This window comes from Sminthopsis crassicaudata, chromosome 5 (genome assembly GCF_048593235.1).
Source record: "Sminthopsis crassicaudata isolate SCR6 chromosome 5, ASM4859323v1, whole genome shotgun sequence".
Classification (NCBI taxonomy): Eukaryota; Metazoa; Chordata; class Mammalia; order Dasyuromorphia; family Dasyuridae; genus Sminthopsis; species Sminthopsis crassicaudata.
Window position 1 is genome coordinate 50,139,092 of NC_133621.1, and position 23,133 is coordinate 50,162,224.

At 37.1% G+C, this 23,133-nt stretch overlaps 2 protein-coding genes across 8 annotated transcripts in view; one reads left to right on the forward strand and one right to left on the reverse strand.

The window, feature by feature from the left end:
- The window catches only part of RUNDC3B (RUN domain containing 3B), a 112,679-nt gene extending 109,308 nt beyond the window's left edge, over positions 1-3,371 (reverse strand). Inside the window, exon 1 of one of the 4 annotated variants that reach the window (XM_074266641.1) lies at positions 2,785-3,371. In XM_074266641.1, the coding sequence (XP_074122742.1) occupies positions 2,785-2,915 (131 nt within the window). In that variant the 5' untranslated portion in view covers positions 2,916-3,371. The remainder of the gene's footprint in view (positions 1-2,784) is intronic. The other 3 variants (XM_074266642.1, XM_074266639.1, XM_074266640.1) reach the window with 3 other exon arrangements.
- Positions 1-23,133, forward strand: part of ABCB1 (ATP binding cassette subfamily B member 1) — a 193,776-nt gene that overhangs the window by 56,482 nt on the left and 114,161 nt on the right. The window lies entirely within an intron of this gene.

Here is a 23,133-nt window from a genome sequence, read left to right on the forward strand (position 1 = left end):
CATCAATACCTAAGTTCCTCAGAGACCTTGAGAATGTCCTTGAGTGAAGGGGTGAAGGTTTACCAGCATTACAAAGGGGGCTGTGACACAAACAAGTTTAACCTCAGAATAAATGATTTCTGAATCCTATTAGTATCTCACTTAGAGTAGAAAGTAGTTATAAATGACCTTAAACCTGTGTCTTACTTCTTTCATGTCATGGACCCCTTTGGTTGTCTGGTGAAGCCTGTGGACCCCTTCTCAAAAATGTTATTAAATGCACAAAATAAGACACACAGAATTATCAAAGCAACCAATCATATTGATAGTTTTTTTTAGATATATATTTTTTTTATGTTCATGAACCTCAGGCTAAGAAAAACCCTTAAATTGTTCTCTACTGGGAAGCCACTGCAGAGTCTGGCAAATTAGCTATGTGGAAAGGAATGACACACAAGAAGGACCATATACTTTAAACCTGACACAATTCTTAGAGATGATCTAGTCCAGTTCTCGTTTCGCTAATGAGGAAACCAAGGTTAATTAATATGTACAGATGTGAACTAACATTGAAATAAAATTTGAACCCAGATGCACAAACTTACAATCACTTGCTAGAGTGAAGTTTTAGAGATCATGTGGTAAATCTCTTTCTTAAAGATGAGAAAATTAAAGGCAAGTGATTTCTCCAAGGTCACAGTGTCAGAGGTGCTTCCAAACCTTCCAAGACTTCCCAACTCCTTTACCAGAGTTTAGGGAGCATTTTCACTTGCAAAATCCCATATTTACTAAAAGTCCAGTATTAAAAATAAAGATACCTCTCTGATAAAAAAAATTAATTTAAAGAAACAAAACACAAAGAATAAAAGGATATACAGTCTTCTGGAGTATACATATACAAATGGTAGACAAAGGAAATCCAACATTTTTGGCCTACGATTAGCAAATACTAAAAAGGTGATTATTATCTAGAAAATGAACAACCATTTTATATGATTATGTAAAACAAACTTTTGAAATAACTAGTTTTTTATTTCCCCTTGCAAATTAAGACAGAGACAAACTGTTTTTTGGAGAAAGGGTTTAGAAAAAGAAACCAGATTATGAGTTCCTTGATGCAGGGGAATCCCAGTGAGAAAATTTTCTCTAACAGTGCAGTTTGGTCACTGCTTTGCAATTAATAACTAGCATTTATATAGACCCCTAAGATTTACAAGGCATTTTACCTATGTTATCTCTTTCATCCTCACAACAATGCTATAAGGTAGATGATATCATTCTTGTTTTACAGATAAGGAAATAGAGGTATGAATTAAGACTTACAAATGTTTGAAGCAAAATAGGAACACACATATATGTTTATATATATATATATATATGTATATAACTGACTCCAAGTCCAGCACTCTACAAACAAATGTACCACCCTTGCCTGCCTCTAATAGACAAAGAGGGAATTAGGTTGGAGGAAGAAGTTAAGGGATTATTTCCAGATTCTCCCAGTGAGTGTTTGTTGGAGGCAGAACTTGAACCTAGGTCTTTTGGATATTGAGACTACTCTATACTTCCTCTTATATGACATGTTTATATCATGCATTATAACTCTTACGCAGAAACTTTTAAAACTGAAAGCCACCACGAGAAAGATCTACCTAGTATGGAACTAAGTGGAATAAAACACACCCACACCTAGGCCATCTGCTACCTCCACTACCCCCCTATTCCCATCACCAACTTCAGGACACTGGGTGAATATCAGGGTAAGAAAGTGGTTTGCAAGGGATCACCCAGCTAGCTAGTATAAGGCAACAATGAAACTCAGATCTTCCTTACTCGAAATCCAACATTACCCACTGCACCACCGGCCCTCGTTTAATAGGCAGAGGATCCCAGGTTGGAAGCAGACAGGATTGCCCAGAGTCTTCCACTGAGTAGCTGTCAAAAGCATCACTTGAATACAGACCTCCCATCCCACCATAAAACATTCTCAGTTCTAATTACACCCGCTCCATTATTACTTTCTAAAAAGGCAGTAAGGAAAAATTGCTTGGAACGCGTTTCCTACGGAATAACTCTACCAAAAGTGGTCCTCTGTTCCATCTCGGGAGCACCTCTATAAGGAGGCCGCAACCCTACGTGCACGATTGCTCCTCCTCATCCTAACAGCCAGAACTTCGTTCTTCCCTCGCCACCCTATAATTCCCCAGTCCTCGGAGACTGAGATCTGGGGAAGGTGAGAGTGTCTCGGGCCCTAAAGAAAGCTGTGGAAGTGTCCCCTAAGGACACGCCCTGGACCACTGTTATTACCCTCTCCCCTGACCCAGGAAGCCCAAGAAAAAACCCCAAGCTTCAGAGAGATAGGAGGAGGAGGACAGAGCTCAGAGCAGGAGGCTGCATCTTCCCCTTTCTCCTCCTCTTCTTCCCCGGAGGCCAGGCCTCCCCTGCACCTGGCGACGGCGAAGAGGTGGGGAGGAGGAAGGTGAGCCAAGAGGATGCTGCAGGTAACGCAGCTTTGTAGGGGGAGGGGAGAAGAGAGAGCTACGGGAGAGGCTGGAGTAAGAAAAACCAGCTCCGGGGGACTTGGCAATCGGCAAATGAAGGTGCACGCTCCTCCTCCCTTCTAGTCCCTGCAGAGGGATGCTCTGCGTTCTCTTCCCGAGGGGCACCGGCCGGCAGGAGGAGGAGAGGGCCGCGGGAGAAATCCCGGGAGGCTTCCCCAGCAGCTGGGGCTCCCGCCAGCCCAGACACTACCCATCTTCCCCCTCCAGCTCCCCCGCCTCCCGTCCGGCCCGGGGCTTTCTTTACCTGCACACGGTAATCAGGTTCCTTCTTTCCACTGCAGCATTGCGGGCGTTCAAGCTCTTCTTGCAGCTGCTGCTGCTGCTGCTGCCACCGCCACGATTCACGCTCAGCCCCCCCAGGCTCAGAGAAGCCATCGCCAGCTGCTCCCCCGCGCCCCCTTTGTCTCGTACAGCCCCTCTCCGTCCTTTACCCACTGCGCTCCGGGCCGGGCTAGGCTGGCAAGGGGCGCGAGAGTTGGGAGGGAAGTAGGAGGAGGTGTGAGGCTGCGGGGGAGGAAAACCGGCGTCTGGAAGAGGCGGGGGCCCGAGCCCGCTCCCGGGCTGCAGTCTCTACTGCCGCGGCCGCCGCCGACGCCCCCTCCTTCACACGCGCACCACCCCCGCTCTGGCGCGCGCCCCACAGACCCGAGGGGCTGGCCGCCCCGCAGGTCTGCACCCCAGCTGGTGACCCGCAGATCCTCACGCACAAGCGAGCATTTCTCTCCCTTCTTCTCCCCTCTCTCTAGTCCCTCTCTTCCACCTCCTCCCTCTGCTGGGTCCCGTGGATGCGAGCCTGGGCTCAGGAACCGCTTACACACGCACCGTTCACACACCCCACACCACCCCCTCTCTCCTTCCCTCCTCCCTTCAACCACCCACCAGAACATCCATCTATCTATCCATCCATCCATCCCTTTAGCCAATCAGAAAGCCCAGAAGGCGGGGCTCGCCTCCGGGACTTTTTAACCAGGCGCGTTCTGAGCTACTCTGGCTCACTCCGAGCTGTCAAAGCGCCCTGCTCCAGCCCAGCGGGCCCTGCCCTAGAATTCAGGAGCAAGAAAAAGTGGGGGGAGGGGGGAGACGCAGGCTGCTGGGTGGTGGGAATTCTGGGCTTCGGCCTTGGGCCAGCTCCCTGGGAAGGAGCCAACCTAGAGCTAAACCACTGGCGGCCCCGAATGATTAGGGGATGCTCGTTAGGGTATGTGGCTAAAGAGAACAATGCCCCAGAGGGCCGGCTCCATTAGCTGCTCTTTTCCCAGGGCCTTTTGATAGCTGGAGATCCTGGGGACACAAACGCAGCAAGCGTGGACCGAGAGCCATTATCGTCCTCATCACCATCACCATCACCATCATCATCACCTCATCATCCTTCACATAGTTCTTCCCGGCTCTGGAAGTCAGAGAACCTTGGGTGTGACCTTGGAGAAGTTCCTCCCGCCTCAGTATCCCTAGAATGAACAGGATTGGACTAGATGGCCTTTGAGGGCCTTGTCAGCACAAGAGCTATGAGTCTGTGATCCATTCACATTAGTATTCTCATTAAATATTCATTCATTCATTCAATAAACATTGATCAAGCATTTATATTAGGCACTAGGCTAGTTCCAGGGGGAGACAGATGCTGGGATGGCACATATGCCATCTCATGTCCTTATGGAGAGACTAGTCTATTAAAAGGTTCATGATTCAAAGTCAGATACCTTGAGCAGGCAAAATTATAGGAGAAGGACTTGCATTAAACAAGATAACCCAACAAGAGCTGATATCAGAACAAGGAAGCTCTGGATTCAAACCCTACTTCTTCAATATTTGGCAAGTCACTTACTCTCCCAGTACCTAAAAAAACAGTTTACAACTACATAAAGTAGAGAAGGTGCCAAGTTGCATTGGTAGAGGTCAGTACAGGGATGAAATCATAGATTAAAAATAGTACACTACAGAATTGCAAAACAGGACCCCACAGCTGGGAGGATCCCAAGATTTGTCACCAGAAGGTTCTGTTACTACTAACAGAATTGAATCGTGTGACCTTGAGCAATAATACATTTAATTTCTTGAGGCCTCATTTTCCTCATCTGTAAAATGAAAGGATTGAATAGAACAGGAATTCATAACTTTTTCTGGGATCACAGATCCTTTTGGCAGGCTAATGAAACCTATTGATCCCTTTTCAGCTACTTAATGAATCTCTCTTCCCTTTCAGCTGTGGATAGAACTGACCCTTGAGTAAAGAAATTCTTGGGCTTCAGACACTGTGGTTCTGAGTGATCCCCTCACTGCCTTAATTTCTTCATCAGTAAAATCGGGATAATAACCGGGTTGTTGTGAAGATAAAATGAGAAAATATTTATAAATATTTATTAATTTATGTCATACAATGTTTTGACAATCATAAAGTGTCATATAAATGCTAGCTTCTTATTATTCTCAGAATGACTTTTTAAAAGACATAAAATATGTAAGATTACAAAGGATATCAATTACATTGGAATAAAGATATAATTTTCCATCTGATTCATGACCCTCTGAAATCTATTGATTGACCACTTGGGGAGTCCATTAATTAAGGGGGTCCAGTTCAAAAACCCCTGCATTTTTCACCAAAGTTCCTTACAGCTTTAAATTTTGTGTTCCTATGACCAAGTTATTCTGACAGAGATTTTTTTTAAGGTTACATTGGAAGGAAGCAGCAGTAAAAAAAATGCATCGATATGACTTTGCCATAGTCACAGGTGATGAGAGAGACCTATACTGAGATTATAACAGGGGAGGAAAAGAAAATGCAAGAAAGGCTAAAGAAGTATATATACAGGAGGACTTAATATTCTATGAGAGGAAAAGGAAGCACCAGATATAAGTTTCAAGTTTTGTTCATGGGAATTTGGGTGAATGATTTGGGGGGCTGCAGAGTCTAATTTGTATCCTAAGAGGCAGCTCAAGCATTATTGTCCTCATTTTAAAAAATTAAAACAACAAACTGAGCTCAGAGTGACTATGTGACTATGAGATGTGATAAAATAAGGTGCTAGGACTAGTTGTCTTTCACATTTTCCTTTAAATTTAGCCAATCTCATCTCTCCCCTTGACCATCTCCAAGACTTTCTTCCTCCTCCTCCTCCTCCTCCTCCTCCTCCTCCTCCTCCTCCTCCTCCTCCTCCTCCTCCTCCTCCTCCTCCTCCTCCTCCTCCTCCTCCTCCAACTATTTGACATTATTTTAGTTGGTACTCTTGCTATAGAAGCAACTCTTAATGCTTCCATATTTTAGTCAGTATTTTAAAATGAGCATTTGCAATCCAAAAAACTTTAACATCTGGTAGCCAGTATCTCCCCAAATTAGTTAATCAATGGGTCCAATAAGCATATATTAAAAACTCACTATGTTCTAGGTACAATGTCACAAGTTAGAAATACAAAAAAAAAAAAAAAAAAAAAAGAAAGAAAGAAAGAAAGACAAAAACCAAACAACTCATGCTCTCTGTTTTCAAGGCACTCACATTCTAATGGGGGAAACAACATGTAAATGAATACATACAAAATAGAGAGAGAATAAGTGGAAGGTAATATCATAGAAAAAGCATTAGCAGTCAGGTCACAGTTGTTTGCTGCATTCCTGGCATCATGTTGCTGTTATTCAGTCATTTTACTTATCCAATTCTTCATGACCCCATTTGGGTTTTTCTTGCCATTGGCAAAGGAGTGGTTTGCCACTTTATTCTGCAGCTCATTTTACAGATGAGGAAACTGAGGTAAGCAGGGTTAATCATTTCCAGCAAAGCAAAACTTGCTGGAGCTTTCAATAATGGCATAGTCTTTGAGAATGAAGGGTTACCTCCACATCACAGTGAGGCACTGAGATGGAACTTTATTGGGGATTTTTCATTACTCATTTCATACAATTATTCTCATTATCAAAGTCCTATGACTGCTGGGTTACTTCTACCCCCAGTTATAAAGTTTCTGACAAGGGAATGAGTCATTGAAAGAATCTTAACATCTCTTAATAAAGGTATAATTATAATTCTAAAGTTAACTATGTCAAGGGTTCTTAATTCTGAGTTGGCAGGGGATCTGTGGATAGATTTGAGGGGGGGGACATTAACATGGGTAGGAAAAAATTTATACCTTTATTATTTGCTCATTTTATTAATTATTTATTTTAACTAGTGATGTCTTCATTTGCTTATTAAAAGACATTTATTGACTTCTGCTTCAGTTTCTTCATCTATAAAACTGAAATAATACCTTCCAGAGTTGTTATAAGAATAAAATAATATTTGTAAAATACTTTGCAAACCCTAAAGTGCTACACTATGCGAACTATTTTTATCATAATGTTTTATTTACATAAAACAAAATCTTAGAATTACAAATGTGAATTATTTTGGAATAAATATATATATATTTTTCTTTAAACAGATTTTAGCACTTCCTTTAATTACTTAAATACATGATTCTGAGGAGATAGAATCCATAGTTTTCACCTGGCTACTAAAGAATTCCGTGACAAGAGGGGAAAAAAAGAATAAAAATCCATACTCTGTGCCTTCTTTTCCAAGTTTATTATCAATATAAAACACTGTAGAAAAAGTTTTTTTCCAAACTGGAATCAATTGTGATGAAATAATTTGAAATCCTTTTCTGCTAACTTTTCATTCATATTCTATATAATAATAGAAAGTATAGCTTAGGCAAAAGCAAATGATGATCAGAGTTCATATTCTTCCACTGACACATTGTGTTTGTTGTTTAATCATTTCACTCATGTTCAACTCTTCATGACCCAACTGGAATTTTCTTGGCAGAGATACTGGAATGGTTTTCCATTTCCTTCTCCAACTCATTTGGCAGATAAAGAAATTGAGTCAGAGTTAAGGGACTTGTCCAGGGTCACACAGCTACTAAGTGTCTGAGGTCAGTTTTGAATTCAGGTTTTTTGGACTCCAGGCCTGGTGCTCTATCCACCATATCAGCTAGCTGCCTCCAGACTTCTATTTCTTTGAGGAAACCTCAGTGCTGCTTCTTCTCAGTACTTTAGGTAGGTCTCTAAGACTGTTAAGTTGCAACAAAAGTGCTGGTCTACATTGGTAAAAGGAGATTCCTTGTGTGAGAAATATCAATATTTCAATGAAATATCACACCAATATAAATATTAATAATAATATTTACATAACATCTAGTACATAATAGGCACTGTGCTAAGAGTTTTAGAAATGTTATCAAATATTATCTCAAGTGAGGTCGGTGCTGTTATTATCCCTATTTTATAACTGAGAAAATGGAGGCAAATACAGGTTAAATGACTTGCCAAGGGTAACACAAGAAAGTGCTTGGGGCCAGATCCAAACATCCTGATTCTTCCTGATTCCAGCCAAGTTACTATACAACCTAGTTGTCATTGGTACATTTATAACATGTCAATGTTCTTGACCATAAAGATTTTCCATTTGCCTTGTAATTTGTGAAGAAGATGTTTTCTCTACAGGAATTATTGTTTGAGAATTGCTTTTACCTCTTCTTGTATCTCAAATAGTTTGATTTCAGGTACAATAAAGAATAAATGATAAAAACAAAATGGATGGCCTGGCAATGTCAACAGAACTATTATTGTCATTAACAATAGCAGTAGTGAAAGAAACATAAAATAGTATTGGAATTTGTCTTTCTAATTCCAAGCCCAGTCTTTGAATCACTGTGCCATCTAGCTGATACTTTAGTAAAAGCAGTGTAGTTGAATATGCTCTATTATTTTTTAAAAACTTGATCTAATACATTATGAAATGACAAGTCAATGGACTGGTTCTAAATTCCATTTATTTTAACATTTGATTTAAATGGCTGTCAGAACTGAAAATGATTCTTCACAAAGATGTATAAATTCCAATGGAAGCAATGATTATAGACTACTCTCGTTAAATCATGATTCTAATTTGTCAAACATATCTATTATTATGCTAAGGTCATTGTAGAAATGTGGCCAGTAAACTTCCTTATACCAATCCATTATTCCTGAAAATTAATCAGAAGATATTTTATTTTTATACTTTTGACAAACATATTCAAAACTCACTAAATATCTTGGTTTGGCAGTACTTTTTCCATTTTAAAAAACATTTTTATTTAAAGTTTTGAGTTCTAAATTCCATCCTTCCTTTCCTTTCTCCTTTCCTGAAATGCTAAACAATCACATACATACAAGTTAGAAGTGCAATTATGTAAAACATTTCCATATCAGTCATTTTGTAGAAGAAAACATGAGTAAAAGAAAAAAATGAAAGAAAGTAAAAATAGCATGTTTCAGTCTATATTCAATCAATATCAATACTTTCTCTAGAAGCAGATAGTATGGCCCATTGTAATATTGAGAATAGCTAAGTCAATGACAATTCTTAATTGAACAAAATTGCTGTTACTGTACGTATTCTTCTCATTCATTTCACTATGCATCAGTTCATATACATCTTCTTGGGTTTTTCTGAAATCATCCTGCTTCTTATTTCTTATAGTACAATAATATTCCATTATAATAATATTCCATTACAATTATAGTACATCTTGCTTAGCCATTCCCCAGTTGATAGATATCTTTTTGAGTTCCAATTCTTAGCCAACACACACACACACACAACTCTCCTTGAGGATATCTCTCAGGTATAGTCATAGCAGTGGGGCTACTGAACCAAAGGGTCTGCAAAATTTTAAAGCCCTTTGGACATAGTTGGTTTGCAAAATTTTAAATTAAGTTTTAAGATTTGATTTCCAAGTTTTGAAAAGTATATTGACATAAGAATTTTTGTGAAAATGAAAAGTTTTTAAATTCCCTGTTAATCATGAAGGTTTCATTTTCTCATTAGCTAATATCAAAGGAGTAAGACACAATTAGGAAGAGATTCATTGTTAACAATAGCTGATGTCATTCTTTGTTTCAATGATAATTTTGAATTTTTTGGTTGACCTCTTGTCAGATCCCATTAGATCATCCTTGTTTTTAACATCATAATTTACATTATGAAAAAATACTGAGGAAAGAGTGTTAACCCTGCCAATTTCTTGCTTACATGTGATCAAATTAATAAAATTATATTTAATCAGTGGTTTTATTACAGGAATATTTTCAAGGTAACCCTTCATTTTGTTAATATTACTTTAGTTAAAACAACCTAAAACAATCCCAAAATCATTTAATCTGGCACACATAAACTGCTTCTGTCACATTTTGCTGAGAGCAAATGAATGAGAAAGATTGAGAGAAGACCAGTGTGAACCTTTTGACATGATGAAATTCTTAACTCTTAAGGATACTTTAAAAAGAGAGAGAAAGAATACCACTGTGAAGCCTTTGACATAACAAAACTCAACTCTTAAGGATACTTTGTATTGAAAATATAACATGTAACCATATAGACCCAGTACAGATGCCACTGTCAATTTGGCTCAATTTGTTTAGATACAAATAAATGTAAATAAAAGTTCTAATATTTCCTTTTAAAATTATTTACTATTTTAGTTTTCCTAGTTACATGTACAAAACATGTTCTAACATTCGTTAAAAATTTTTGAGTTCTAAATAATCTCCCTTCCACCCTCCCCACACCTCATTGCAATTTAATATCAGTTATACAAATGTGGCCATGCAAAATATTTCCATAATAGCCATGTTGTAAAAGAAATCATATACCAAAAAAGACCCTCAAGAAAAATACAGAAAGTAAAAAAAAAAAAAGTATGCTTCAATCTGTATTCAAACACCATCAGCTCTTTCTCTGCTATTTTTTACCTTAAATCCTTCAGAGTTGTCTTGGATCATATTGGTAAGAATAATTAAGTCATTCCTGGATGAACATCTTACAGCATTTCAGTTATTTTGTATACAGTACATTTTAGTTTGCCTCAGCTCATCCAACTTTTCTGAGAGTAAACTGCTCATCGTTTCTTATAGCACAATAATTTTCCATCATAATCACATGCCACAATCTGTTCAACCATTACCTAATTGATGGGTATTCCCTCAATTTCCAAATTTCTGCCACCAGGAAAGAGGTATTATAAATATTTTGTACTTATAGGTCCTTTCCCTTTTTGTTTTGTATCTCTTTTGAGATACACACCTAGTAGTGAAAGACTCCCTCCCTCCCCCCTTCCTTCCTTCCTTCCTTCCTTCCTTCCTTCCTTCCTTCCTTCCTTCCTTCCTTCCTTCCTTCCTTCCTTCCTTCCTTCCTTCCTTCCTTCCTTCCTTCCTTCCTTCCTTCCTTCCTTCCTTCCTTCCTTCCTTCCTTCCTTCCTTCCTTCCTTCCTTCCTTCCTTCCTTCCTTCTCTCCTTCCTTCCCTCTGTCCATATAGCATATCATAGCTTTACCTACAGATGCTTTTAAAAGCATTTATTTCTCTTTAGAATTTCTGAACCCTCCTAAGATGTCTTGGGATTTACTGGATAGATTTCTTTCTTAAGGACCAGGCTTTAAACCAAAACCAAACTGATTCTCCTTGGCCATCAACAGGTTCTAGGCCAAGCATCCAGGGACATCTCTAGTGGTCTTGATCTATATCTTGCCACTGGACCCAGATGGCTCTGGAGGGGAAAATGAGGCAGATGACTTTGCACAGCCCTCCCTCACTTCAATCCAATTCATTTGTATGCCATGGCATCACCTCCCTGATATGATCCTCTTCAAGAACAAAGGACAAACAACAATAGTATTTCCCCCAAAAAAAATTACTTTGTATTTTTATATAAATGATTTTATCCAATAGAATGTGAGCTCCCTGAGGACAGCTAATGTTTCACTTTTACCTTTGTATGATGATTCAGCCATTACACCCAGGACAGTTCTGGCACACAGTAGTCACTTAATAAATTCTTTTTTACTGACACTTGTTGCACCACCAAGCTACATGAAAGCTAATCAGGAAGTAATATGATATTTTCTCTGAGTGTGATATTGCTTTTATAATTCACTTTACTCTAAACACACAATTCTTTCTTCCTCATTTACACCCTGATCATTTTTCAGGGTCTAGGTCAAGATTTGACTCCTGAAGAAAGCCTTCCCTGACTATGCCAGCCTTTCTCTTTTCTCTATCTACCTACAGTATATATTCTAAATCACATTGTGTTTACTTTATACTTTACAGTATTCTTTTCTAAATGGCTTGTATGCCTCTTTTGAATGCAACAAGGCAGAAATCTGCTTAAATAAGAAGAGCTAACATTTCTAAAATGCTTCACGGTTTGCAAAATGATTTATAGTTATCATCTCATGTTTATCTTATCCTCTTAGGAGCTGAATAAAATAGATAGTAAAGGTAGTATTGCCTACACTTTAAGGAAGAGTAAATTGAGGCTCAGAAATGTTTAATGAGTTACCCAAGGTCAGAATGGCAGACTTTAACTCAAAAATCAACATCATCATAAGTGGTAATTATGCAGAACTAAGATTTGCAAATCCCTTTACATGTGTTATCTCATTTGATACAACAACCCCATTAGTAGGAATTATTTTTATTCCAATTTTATAGATGAAAAAACTGAGGCTGAGAAAAGTCAACACCCATACAGTTCATACAGTTAGTAAGCATCTGAAGAAGGATTTGAATGCAGTTATGGCTATCTATCCATTATACCCAATACAGTGCCTAGTAGCTAGTAGTCATTTAATAAATGCTTGTTTATTGAGTGACACTTGTTGGACAACCAGGCCTACGTGAAGACTAATTAAGAAGCAATGTGATATTTTTCTCAATGTAATATTGCTTATATAATTCATTTTGCTCTACTGACAGCTCAATGGTCTTTGGCCTGAATCTTTTTGTATTTTCCTCAAAAATACTGTGAGATACTTTATCAAAAGTGTTGCTAAAATCAAGATAGCCTATAGCATTTCTCTGATCTACTGTAGAAATTGATTCCTTCTCTTCCTCTTTGAGACCAGATGATAGAGGTGATTCTTTGCCTCAATTGTTACCTAGACTAAATCACTGAATGGGTGTGACCACAGTCAAATGGAGACCCAAGGTCTCCTATTGCTCCAGAGCCATCTCCAGTCGTTCAGATCTATATCTTGTCACTGGACTTTGGAGAAAGTGAGGCAGGTGACCTTGCCCAGTCTTCCTTCACTTCAATCCAGTTCATTTGCATGTCATAGCATCTCCCTCATGTCATGGTCCTCTTTGAGAATGAAGGACAAACAACAAAAATCTGCCTGGTGTGCTGGTGGTCTCCCTTGCCCTCTGACTGCTACCCAAGATTGCAACCCAGATCTGAGTATACTCAAAGCAACAGAGTCTTGCCTCAGTGCTAATGAAGAGACCTCCCTCTAATCTCCTTCTGACCAGCTGCTGGCTATGGCTTGAAAGCTCTGGAAGCAGCTGCTGACACTGCTAATTATCATGGATCCTTCTGGCACTGTGGTAAAGCTAATGGAGCTCTTCTCAGGATAATGGTTTTAAATGCTTAAGCATAAAATATATAGTATTATAGGTAATGAAATATAATGATAAATACAGTTATGTGTAATGATGATTATAATGAAATACCGTTATCAAAATTTTTTTAAGTTCATGGATCCCAGCTTAACAACCTTTCCTGCAAGCCTCCAAGCTATTGATGCTGATCTTCATTTGAAAAGGAAGTTCCCTACATCAATAAAATCCCAGATCCAGTTCCTATCCATAATCAAATATATCTATGTTGTACTTAATAAATCCTTCTATTTGTTTAATGAGATAGGTGGTGAATGGTGAATAATGGCTTTGGAATCATGGAAACTTCAGTTCAAATCCTGCTTCTGACACATGACTTGGGCAAATCATTTAACTTCTCGGTACTTTAGGCAAATATCTAATAACTATAAATTTCAAGAGTGGTAATCTACTCTGGTGGAGCTTCTTCATCTGAGAGTTCTCTATACTACTGAAATAATAGGTCTAATCTAAATCCTTACAATAGAAGGCTATTTAAGGAAAATCTGAAGCGAATCAAATTTTCTTCCTAGACCTACATTTGTGAATACTGTAAATATATCTCTGTGTGTTTTATAATCCCAAAAGTTTGATAAATAGGATTCTTGATACCCAGAGTTTTCCTTAAATGCAGCATATCATTCACTTGCCACATGAGGGCAATATACAACTGGAAAATTTATACATTGGTCATTCATTAATTCCAAGATTTTTCCAGATATGAGGTTTTCAAGAAAATGCAATATCTTTATAATTGTTAGCACTGTGAAATTATGTAGCAATGTGTTCTTTATTATACTTAGTGGAATTTTTTCTAAAATATTTCAATTATTTAAGTTAATTTGTCTAAGGATTCATATGATGTAAAAGCAGAAAAATGCAATAAAATCATTTTTAAATGATCTTTCAAATTCTATGAGCCTAATTCCTGTCCAACTGGATGAGTAGATGACAGTGATGCCTCACCTTCTCCACCCAAAAAAGAAAAGAACTCACCTTCTTAGCTGTTGTAAAATAAGGGAGAAATCCAAACAACAGAAAATAGAAGTTCCCTAGCCAAAGGTCATTTATAAACCTTTATCTTCTTTCCTTATCATTCCATAAAATTTGAATGAGATGAGTAAGCCTATATTTACTAAAGGGCACTGGGAATTGCACATAAATTACCCAAGAGCTACACGTGAGGGAAAAAAAAACAAAAACAAAAACAAAAACAATCTAGCTGGAGGTAGCAAAGTAAGGAACAGCAATTCTAAGACTTTGCCAAAGAAAAAACTTAGTTTATGGAGTCTGAGATTTAATGTTCAATGAATTAGATGAATAGTAAGTCAGAGGGTTGGGCTCCAAAGAGCTAGGGAAAAAAGAGAATGATTAAACTTTCATTTATTATGTTAACCAAATGAAGTGGGATGAATAAAGGATGGTAATTATCAATATCCTTGGGATGCCAGTCTAGAAAAGGTGGAAGGAAGAAACCAGGCAGTTGTGGGAATAGGTTTCAAAAAGGGAAGAAAGAGAAGTAAACAAAAGAAAGTATTAAAAAGCCATTTTTTTTAAAGATTTCTGAATTCTCTTATTTTTTTAATTTGATTTTTTATTAATTTTATAATTATAACATATTTGACAGTACATATGCATAGGTAATTTTTTACAACATTATCCCTTATACTTCTTTTTGCTCCCAATTTTTCCCCTCCTTCCCTTCACCCCCTCCCCTAGATGGCAGGCATTCTCATACATATTAAATATGTTATAGTATATCCTAGGTACAATATATATGTGCAGAACCGAATTTTGTTGTTGTTATTGTTGTTGCAAAAGAAGAATTGGATTCAGAAGGTAAAAATAGCCTGGGGAGAAAAACAAAAATTGCTAACAGTTTACACTCATTTCCCAGTGTTCCCTCTCTGGGTGTAGCTGATTCTGTCCATCATTGATCAATTGGAATTGGATTAGCTCTTCTCTATGTTGAAGATATCCAGTTCCATCAGAATATATCCTCTTACAGTATCATTGTTGAAGTGAATAATGATCTCCTAGTTCTGCTCATTTCACTCAGCATCAGTTCATGTAAGTCTCTCCAAGCTTCTCTGTATTCATCCTGTTGGTCATTTCTTACAGAACAATAATATTCCATAACATTCATATACCATAATTTACCCAACCATTCTCCAATTGATGGACATCCATTCATCCTCCAGTTTCTAGCCACTACGAAAAGAGCTGCCACAAACATCTTGGCACAAACAAGTCCCTTTCCCTTCTTTAGTATTTCCTTGGGATATAAGCCCAGTAGTAGCACTGCTGGATCAAAGGTTATGCACAGTTTGATAACTTTTTGGGCATAATTCCAGATTGCTCTCCAGAATGGTTGGATTTTTCACAACTCCACCAACAATGCATCAGTGTCCCAGTTTTTCCACATCCCCTCCAACATTCATCATTATTTGTTTCTGTCATCTTAGCCAATCTGACAGGTGTGTAGTAGTATCTCAGAGTTGTCTTAATTTGCATTTCTCTCATCAATAGTGATTTGGAACACTCTTTCATATGAGTGGAAATAGTTTCAATTTCATCATCTGAAAATTGTCTGTTCATATCCTTTGACCATTTAGCAATTGGAGAATGGCTTGATTTCTTATAAATTAGAGTAAATTCTCTGTATATTTTGGAGATGAGGCCTTTATCAGAACCTTTAACTGTAAAAATGTTTTCCCAATTTGTTACTTCCCTTCTAATCTTGTTTGCATTAGTTTTGTTTGTACAAAAGCTTTTTAATTTGATGTAATCAAAAGTTTCTATTTTGTGATCAACAATGATCTCTAGTTCTCCTTTGGTCACAAATTCCTTCCTCCTCCACAAGTCAAGAGAGAGAGTCCTATGTTCCTCTAATTTATTTATGATGTCGTTCTTTATGCTTAAATCATGGACCCATTTTGATCTTATCTTAGTATGTGGTGTTAAGTGTGGGTCTATGCCTAGTTTCTGCCATACTAATTTCCAGTTTTCCCAGCAGTTTTTGTCAAATAATGAATTCTTATCCCAAAAATTGGGATCTTTATGTTTGTCAAACACTGGATTGCTATTTTTATTCACTATCTTGTCTTGTGAACCTAACCTATTCCATTGATCAACTAGTCTATTTCTTAGCCAATACCAAATGGTTTTGGTGACTGGTGCTTTATAATATAGTTCTAGACCAGGTACAGCTAGGCCACCTTCATTTGATTTTTTTTTCATTACTTCCCTTGAAATTCTCGACCTTTTGTTCTTCCATATGAATTTTGTTGTTATTTTTTCTAGGTCATTAAAATAGTTTCTTGGGAGTCTGATTGGTAGAGCACTAAATAAATAGATTAGTTTAGGGAGTACTGCCATCTTTATTATATTCACTCGGTCTATCCAAGAGCACTTAATGTCTTTTCAATTATTTAAGTCTGACTTTATTTTTTGTGGCAAGTGTTTTGTAATTTTGCTCATATAATTTCTGACTTTCCTTTGGTAGATATATTCCCAAATATTTGGGACATTTGGGACAGTTATTTTGAATGGAATTTTTCTTTGTATCTCTTGCTGTTGGATTGTGTTGGTAATGTATAAAAATGCTGAGGATTTATGTGGATTTATTTTGTATCCTGCAACTTTGATAAAGTTCTGAATTATTTCTAATAGCTTTTTAGCAGAGTCTTTGGGGTTCTCTAAGTATACCATCATATCATCAGCAAAGCGTGATGGTTTGATTTCCTCGTTACCTACTCTAATTCCTTGAATCTCTTTCTCGGCTCTTATTGCCGAGGCTAGCATTTCTAGTACTATATTGAATAGTAATGGTGATAGTGGGCAATCTTGTTTCACTGCTGATCTTATTGGGAAAGGTTCCAGTTTATCGCCATTACATATGATGTTTACTGACAGTTTTAAATATATGCTCTTTATTATTTTAAGGAATAGTCCATTTATTCCTCTCTCAAGTGTTTTTAGTAGGAATGGATGTTGGATTTTGTCAAATGCTTTTTCTGCATCTATTGAGATGATCATATGGTTTTTGTTAATGTGGTTATTGATATAGTCAATTATGCTAATAGTTTTCCTAATATTGAACCAGCCCTGCATTCCTGGTATAAATCCCACTTGGTCATAGTGTATTATACTGGGGATGATTTTATGTAGTCTTTTTGTTAATATTTTATTTAAGATTTTAGCAACAATATTCATTAGGGAGATTGGTCTATAATTTTCTTTCTCTGTTTTTAGCCTACCTGGTTTAGGTATCAGTACCATGTCTGTGTCATAAAAAAATTTGGTAGGACTCCTTCAATCCCTATTTTTTCAAATAGTTTATATTACACTGGAGTTAGTTGTTCTTTAAATGTTTGGTAGAATTCACATGTAAATCCATCTGGTCATGGGGATTTTTTCTTAGGGAGTTGGTTAATAGCTTGTTCTATTTCTTTTTCTGAAATGGAACTATTTAGACTATTTACTTCTTCCTCTATTAATCTGGGCAAGCTATATTTTTGAAGATATTCTTCCATTTCATTTAAGTTATCAAATTTATTGGCATAAAGTTGTGCAAAGTACCTCCTAACTATTGTTCTAATTTCCTCTTCATTAGTGGTGAGTTCTCCCTTTTCATTTATAAAACTAACAATTTGCTTTTCCTATTTCCTTTTTTAAATCAGATTTACTAAGGGTTTGTCTATTTTGTTAAAAAAAAAAAGCCATTTTTCAAGTGAAGCTATAAAGCTTAGAAACATTCAGCAAGGTTACTTGAAACCTAAAATGTGAACATACCATTTTTCTTAGCATGAATTACTTTAGTCTAGCCTTATGGTCAGGGGGCTATTTGTAATCCCAAGTTGTCTTTTTCTTAAAGATTTATTTAGTATTTTATTTTTCTCCAGTTACATGTAAAAATTCTTTTAAATTCATTTTTAAAACTTTGAGTTACAAATTCTCTCCCTTCTTCCCTCCCTTGAAAACACAAGCAATTAATAATTTACTACACATGGAGTAATGTAAAACATTTCTAAAATAGTCATGTTGTAAAAGAAAACAAAAAAAAAACCTCAAGAAAAGTAAAAGTAAAAAAAATATATGCTTCAATCTGTATTCAGACACCATCAATTCATTCTTTGAGGATAAATAGGATTTTTCATCACAAATCCCTCAGAGGGGGATGAACATAGTGTGTATCTTAATCTCATCAGAATTGGCTTAAAGAGAAAAATATTAGACATATTCTATTTACAAAGAAACTTCTCTCACCTCATTGAATAATGGGAGAGGAAAAATGAAAAGGGAAGGAGTAAGCCAAGGGTAAGGGAATACAGAAATTGTGAGGAAAAGGAGTAAGATAGGAGGAGGAACTCTAAGGTAGGGGGATGGATCCTAAAAAGGGAGGGCTGTGAGAGGCAAGTGGTGCTCACAAGTTTAATACTGGGGAGGTGAGTAGGGAGGAAGGAAAGGAGAAAAGCATAAGTAGGGGTTAACAGGATGTCAAGAAATAGAGAATTAGTAATTTTAACCATAAATGTGAATGGGGTAAACTCCCCTATAAAGTGGAGGCAGATAGCAGAGTGGATTAAAAGCCAGAATCCTACAATATATTGTTTACAGGAAACACACTTGAAGCAGGGCAATACATACAGAGTAAAGGTAAAAAGCTGGAGCAGAACTGCTATGCTTCAGATGAAGTAAAAAAACAAGGGGTAGCCATCCTGATATCAGATTAAGCAAAAGCAAAAATTGATCTTCCTCCCCCCTTCCTGAGATAGTAAGCAAATTGATACAGGCTATACATGTGTAATCATTCAAGGCACATTCCCTAGTCATTCTGTGAAAGGAAACACAAACAAAAACAAAATGTGAAAAAGTAAAGTGAAAAAATTAGTATGCTTTAATTTGCATTCAGACACCACTGGTTCTTTCTTAGGAGATAGAAAGAAGTTGCTTCTATTAAAAGAATCTAGTTCTATCCTTGGTTGGTATTTTTGATAAATCAGTTCTCCAGAAGGGAGGGGACAGGACTAACTTTTAAGTTTAATTTGCATTATCATCATTTTATTCATCACTTTCTTAAGTCTCTAGCAATCTACAAAACAATAAGCCAAGCCCTTATTTGTAGCCCTGGTTGATTGTCAATCACATACTGAGAATTTAACAATCAGCTCTTGTAACCAGTAATAGATGACCAAAACATATCCCTGTTCATGATTTTGTTTCAAAAGTACTAAGGACTCTTTTTTTTTTCTTGATTATATTCCTTCCCCCAACTTCTTAATGCAAGTAAAGACTTCCTTCTACTTTTATTTCTCCTTTGAAATATCTTTTCCATTCTTGCAAGGAACATTTCATTGTCCCTGAAAACCCAGACAATGTTCTAGGACTTTTACCTTTTCTTCTGGTATATGAGGGGTTAACTCTCTAGAAATTCAAATTCATATTTCTTCTGAAGATAATCCAAGTTCTCAAGGTAATATTAAAAGGCTAGTGTCTTACATAAAGGTAAAACTCACCAGACATATTAAGGGTTGTCTCTCCATTAACTTCCATTTTTTTTTCCTTTGGGAGGCCAAATTCTTAGGGTAAAGTCTACTACAATGGAGTTGAGTAGGTCTTTGGGGTAGAAAGTGGAACTTATTGGAAAAAGAAGGATTACTTCATGAACCCTTTATGAGTTACTATGTATTATCTATTATTATTCACTATGAAATCCTTGAGTGGCAGGGATAGAGCATAGCTCTAGATTATATAAGGCTTTTCATTTTATATATTTATTTTTCTAGTTCTTGGCAATAATCAATCACAGGTTTAGGACCAGAAGTCTAACTGTCATTCATAGAGAACAGAGACACAGAGAAGTTAAAAGCCTTGCTTACAGTCACAAAGCTAGAAAGTGTTCTTGACAGGATTTTAAGCTGAGTTCTTGCCTACTCCAAATCTAGGACTCTATCCATTATCCTATTCTACTTCTCGATTCAGATAGTAAGTACTAAATAAGTGTTGACTGATTGCCTCCAAAACATCCCTCTACCTTGTAACTCATGTTACTTCTGAAGTGAGAAAGTTAAAAGATATCTTACTGACAGAATCCTTGAGAAGTGAGGTCTTTTAAGGACAGGGCAAGCCTAGAAAAAACACTGAGATGTAGAGTTAAAGAGCTGATTCATAAAGAAATTACAATACAATTTGTTATCTCCGGAGAGTTTACAACTATTGCTTTGGACTATGATACTGCAAATGTTCTCCACTTATCTGCTTATCTGATAAGTGACTGGTTGGCTTCTCATACCTATCTGATCCATGTCATTTCAGTTCACCTGTCCTCAGAACATGCTTCTCTAGACCTTTATCCTCCTTCTATCCCTTTTCTCCACTTGAATAACCTGGGTTCTGACAAAGCCCTACCCAAACAATCATTCCCTGAGCTCTTATGACAACCGGACACTGCCCTTTTCCACACACTTCAGTCCTTGCCTTTCACCCACACTTCCAAATTGCAGTAATCAGCAGCTGTCAGGCTCCACCTGGTTTCTGTCAGGAGCCAGTACCCAGAGCTTTTGGCTTAGCTGAGAGAGCCAGCTTGATTTACTGTAGACTGTCCTTCATTCTCACTTTTACCACCCTAGTCCAAGGTTCTCTTCCTTTCACACCTGAATTAATAAACTTATCTCTTAGCTGATCCTTTTACTTACAATTTCTCTCCCTTTCCATCTAATGGAAACTCCATCATCCCTTTCCAACTTAATATTCCTAACATACTAATTTCATCACATTATTCCCCAGATAAATAATTGACAATGTGCTCTTACTGCCCACTCTGTAAAGCCCTCCTTTGCTCAATTTTTCAATTGGAATATAATCTTTCTATATTTTTTCCTATTCAATGTTATTTCTAATTCTTTTCCAATATATACTCTCTGCTCCAGTCATACTTAAGTACTCACTGTGCTTCCCAAAGAACCATGTGACTTCCTGCCTCTAAATGTTTACTTGTGATGCTTACTTTCATTCTCTCTCATCACCTCTTATGAACGAGTGAATAAGCAGCTAGCATTTAGGAAGAATTCTGTGGTTAGATATTATGTCAAGCATTGGTTGTCCAAACTAAAAAGTAAGACATCTTTCTGGTTGAGACATAAGTCAGACTGCATTGTACCAGGGACTCTAGAGTACAATAGCAAAGCAGATAGTTACACATCTTTTTTAAAATGTCATTCTATCAATAAAATTATATTGATTTCTGATGGGAGCATTATAGTCAAACATTAGTGGTGATATATTTAAAAACAGATTTGAAGAAGTAATGATCTAATTTATGAATCCGTAATAATATAGGTAAAGCAGGTAGAAGTTTTAAATGGCCAATATGGCATAGAAATTCCAAGCAGCAAAATATAGGCCAATGAAAGTGGTTAATTGTGGGGCAGCTAGATGGTGCAGTGGATAGAGCACTGGCCTTGAAGTCAAGAGGACTTGAGTTCAAATCCAGTCTGACAAACTTAATACTTCTTAGCTGTGTAACCGTAGGCAAGTCACTTAACCTCAATTGCCTTAGCCAAACAAACAAACAAAAAGAAAGTGGTTAACTGCTCAGAACATAAAGAGGATGCTACTATCAATATTTAAAAATTTTTTAAATTAATATTTTAGTGAGAGTAAAAAGATTTTGATATCATTACTAAATATTTATTTCACCTTTATCTTTTTTAATGTCTATTTTTGTGTGTTTTTTTAGTATATGGATAAATTTCTATATCAACATTTTTTTTTACTCTGAGAGATGCTTTATTAAATTAATTTGAAGAACACTAGCCTGGAGCACAAAGAGTTGGACTAACTGCCACTGGTGTGCCAGCTGGCTTATGTCTCCATTGCTCCTTATAGTGAACTCCCCTGAAGGTATGGAGGACTCAGGGACAGCTAGAAAAATCAGCCTAGACAGCAGGACCCTAACCCCAGGACATGGACCCCACTCAGGCTCGATCCTTGTTCAGGCTCCACACCAACGCATGGAAGGGTCACTCCAGGGGCCTGAGTTTGGCCCATCCTACCCAAGGGTTCATGACATCAGTAGGATTTTCTCTTTTCTTTCTCCTCTCCTCCGACAACAACAAGATTACTCTCTCTTGGATAAGCCCTAACCTCTCTAGGAGCTAAGGAGCAGAGATTCTCTACTGAGGAGCTGAGCTTGTTGCATGCATGACCAGCACCTCAGCTCCATGAAGGGAATAGGGGGCTTCCTCCATACTGTTACCTTCATGAGGGCTTTTTACCATATAATTCAAGCCAATAGGCTAGCTTAATATAAGTGTATTAACATGTTCCTATATTCCATATAACATATCCTATACAAAGAAAGTATTTGTTTTGTTGCATAAGTTATATATAATTATATTTTATTCTGCATATTTCATTTTTATTTTACTAAGTTTTGTGCCTATGATGAATAAGATCCTCCAAAGCTAAGGGCCTCTTGAGGGTCTTGGAGTGGGTGTACAGGTGACCCTCCCCTAAGCATAATACTGAACAATTAGACAGATAAATGAACATAAAGTAATTTATTAATAATGAGAGCACCAGCCTCCCAGGGGCATTGTGAGAATTGAATGAGACAATATCTGTAAAACATTTAGTACAGTACTTGACCCACAGTAAGTGCTTAATAAATGCTTATGTCCTTTGCCCATGTTTCCCTACATTACAGATCCCCTGAAAGCTGGGAACACAGTGTCTTTAGTATCCCAGTACTTCATACACAAATAGCTATGCTTTTTACTCCCCATCATCTCTCTGAGATGATCAGATAAGAAATTATTTTCTTCTTTCACAGTTTTTAGTTCTTTTTGTAAATGCCCAATTTCGTTTTTAAATGAATTATTTTGCTCTATTGAATTTTTTTCCATTTCCCTAATTTTTTTTTTGAGAATTATTTTCTTTTTCCAATTCAGAAATTCTATTTTCTTGAGACTTTTTTATCTTTTCCAATTCAGAAATCCTACTTTCCTGTGGTTTTTTAACCTTTTCTAATTCATTAATTTTGTTTCCCTGCATCTCCTGTGAATTCTTTATTTTTTCCAACTCCAATTTCAGGACGTTGTTATTCTCTATCATAACTTCCCTTTCCTTGCCCCAT